Source organism: Gavialis gangeticus, unplaced genomic scaffold (assembly GCF_001723915.1).
Source record: "Gavialis gangeticus isolate Ggan-Ray unplaced genomic scaffold, GavGan_comp1, whole genome shotgun sequence".
Lineage (NCBI taxonomy): Eukaryota > Metazoa > Chordata > Crocodylia > Gavialidae > Gavialis > Gavialis gangeticus.
The window spans coordinates 79,338,759-79,341,279 of NW_017729031.1; the positions used below are offsets into that span (position 1 = coordinate 79,338,759).

General features: G+C 36.6%; 1 protein-coding gene across 4 annotated transcripts in view; it reads left to right on the plus strand.

The window, feature by feature from the left end:
* Window positions 1-2,521, plus strand: part of LOC109301874 (MOB-like protein phocein) — a 35,913-nt gene that overhangs the window by 20,256 nt on the left and 13,136 nt on the right. For 2 of the 4 annotated variants that reach the window (XM_019523149.1, XM_019523150.1), the window contains one exon: window positions 635-735. In XM_019523149.1, the coding sequence (XP_019378694.1) occupies window positions 635-735 (101 nt within the window). Of the gene's footprint in view, window positions 1-59; window positions 156-634; window positions 736-2,521 lie in introns of those variants that run through there. The other 2 variants (XM_019523147.1, XM_019523146.1) reach the window with 2 other exon arrangements.

Consider the following 2,521-nt stretch of genomic DNA (forward strand, 5'->3'; position numbering starts at 1 on the left):
TGATTCTGTTTAGTCCTTAGCTGCAACAGACATGTTTTTCTTCCCCCACGTTCCTTTTTAAATTGATTTAAACCTTGCTTTTATTTTCATAGGATTTTTACAACTGGCCTGATGAATCCTTTGAAGAAATGGACAGCACGCTTGCTGTTCAACAGGTATCTTTACTTCTAAGAAATATTTTCCATGTTTAATTCTCCAAGTGGTTGTGATTTTTTTTTTTTAAATATGGAAAAGGCCATAGGGCATGTTCTCTGCCTGCTCTCAGTTTAGCTTTACAAAATAACTGAAGGCTCTTCTACATGTACAGTTTCACCAATCAAACTTAAAGGCAAAGGCTTTATTTTTGTGCATAGTAAGTTTCATTCTCTTACTAGTTTTCATTCAGTGAAGATATTTTATTATTTACTCGCTGCATCTTGGGGCCATCCTCTTATACCTACCATAATTCTTCTTGTTCTTTTACTTTAGTCTGTCAGTTTAACTGTTTTTCTAGTTAGATGTATTGCTATTTGCGTTGCTCACATCCTCTGTGAATCTAAGAGGTCCGAAGAGCTAACAGTAAGGGGCCAGTTCTAAATATGGAGTCCTAGCATTTTTTGAAGGATATTAAGAAATTATTAATCTTTCTTCTCAGTATATCCAACAAAATATAAGAGCAGACTGTTCCAACATTGACAAAATTCTTGAACCTCCTGAAGGCCAGGATGAAGGTGTGTGGAAATATGAACATTTAAGGTGAGAATTTTTGTTTCTGTCAAAATACAGGATCTGGAAACCCAGCTTCTTGAATAGTATTAATAGGAATCTTTATAATAGTCTGATTGTCATATTATAAATATATTTTTTATGTTTCTGTAAAAAGTTATATCTACAGAACGTGGTACTGTTAAACCTTTTAGGATTAATTTATTGTCAAGTCATGAGGTCATATTTGTGACTATTCCCTTAAACTCCCAACTCTGTTTAATGATTTGGCATGTTGAGTATTTTACTGTTTGTCTTGTTTAAAAAATATATTTTTAGTTTGCTTCAAAGAATGTGATCAGTTGCTAGAAAAAAGCAGTTACTATGGTCTTATTGATTAATGTGCTGAATTCCTGCCAGGTTCTTGTTGGTTTGTACACAAAACTCTATGGATATTTAATAGTCTGTTAGAGCTTTATCAGTCACTTCCAAAAATATGTTCATAGTAAAACATGGTCAAAATTTGCTCCTGATAATTAGTTTAAAAGGCTATCCTTTCCTTAGTAGGATCTTGTTAAGTCAGCTGATGCTCAAAGCATCATTGAACCAAAAAAGCTGAAGAGTATCCAAGACATATGCAGGAAGGCCGTAAGGGTTATGGACGGGTGTGCGGGGACGGAGCACCGCTACCCACCACCCTGTGCTGCTGCCTCCCAGGAGCAGGGCTGGGTGAGGGCAGTGGCGCCCCTCTGTGGGCTGCACAGGCACTGCCTGGCTGGTCAGATGCAGGGCGGGGCGGGGAGCTTGCACATAGTGACAGGCCCTACTGCCATCCACCACCCCACACTGCCACCGCTCTGCATTTGGCAGTGCATCATCTCCCTCCCTTTCTCCCACCTGCTCCATGTCTTGCTGCCAGAGGTACACTTATTAAAAGAGGTTAAAAACCCCTGACACAGATGATCAACTGCTTCATTTTAGAGAATGATCTTATTTTGGTGATGCGTGCATATAAGTGTGCACAGCAGAAATCTCTGACTACTTATTTTACTTTATCACAATCACTTGAATTCTTAATTAATGAGCACTCTGAATTTTTGTAGTAAGAAACTGTGCGCTAGCTATGTAATCATGCAGTTGGCACATAGCAAGACCAAGAGCATACCATTTGCACTCAGAATTTTTACAGTGTATTTTTTCTTTAGCTTGAGAACCTGCAAAATGCATACTATGAAAAATATCAAATGGCCAGCTACCACTTATTAGTCACCCCTGGATAGTTAGTCATAATTTTCACTCTCCTAAGTGATAAATTAACCAGATTTTGCTGTATGAGTGTTGTAATAGCCAGATTTTAGAAGCTCTCCAGCTTTAATCATATGTCAGAAATAGCTGGACTTTCTAGTATTAAATCCAAAATTTTGTTTTGGCCATGAAGACTACATATTTCTCACCTTTTGTTAAACATTATGTTCTCAGTTATTGTACCAGTTTTTTCAGAGGAATTAAATTATTAGGATAACATTTTTACCTTCTCTTTTGTGTCATAGCTGTTTTATTGTTTAAACTGGATACCTCAGAGACATAAGTAGCATCTGCATTACTGATTTGATATTCTAGAATACCTTCAATATTCTGCTCACCATTTCCTCTTTTTCCTGTTTTGGTTTTTGTATTACTTTGCTATATTTAGTATTCTAGTGTCCAGGAAAACAAAATGGGTTGTTTTCTGCCCCTCTTAGTTTGACTTGTTTAATTCTATCAACTATTTTTTCAGGAATAAGAATAAATTTGATCTGGTAATTTTATCCTTCCCAAATATATTTTGATCTATTGG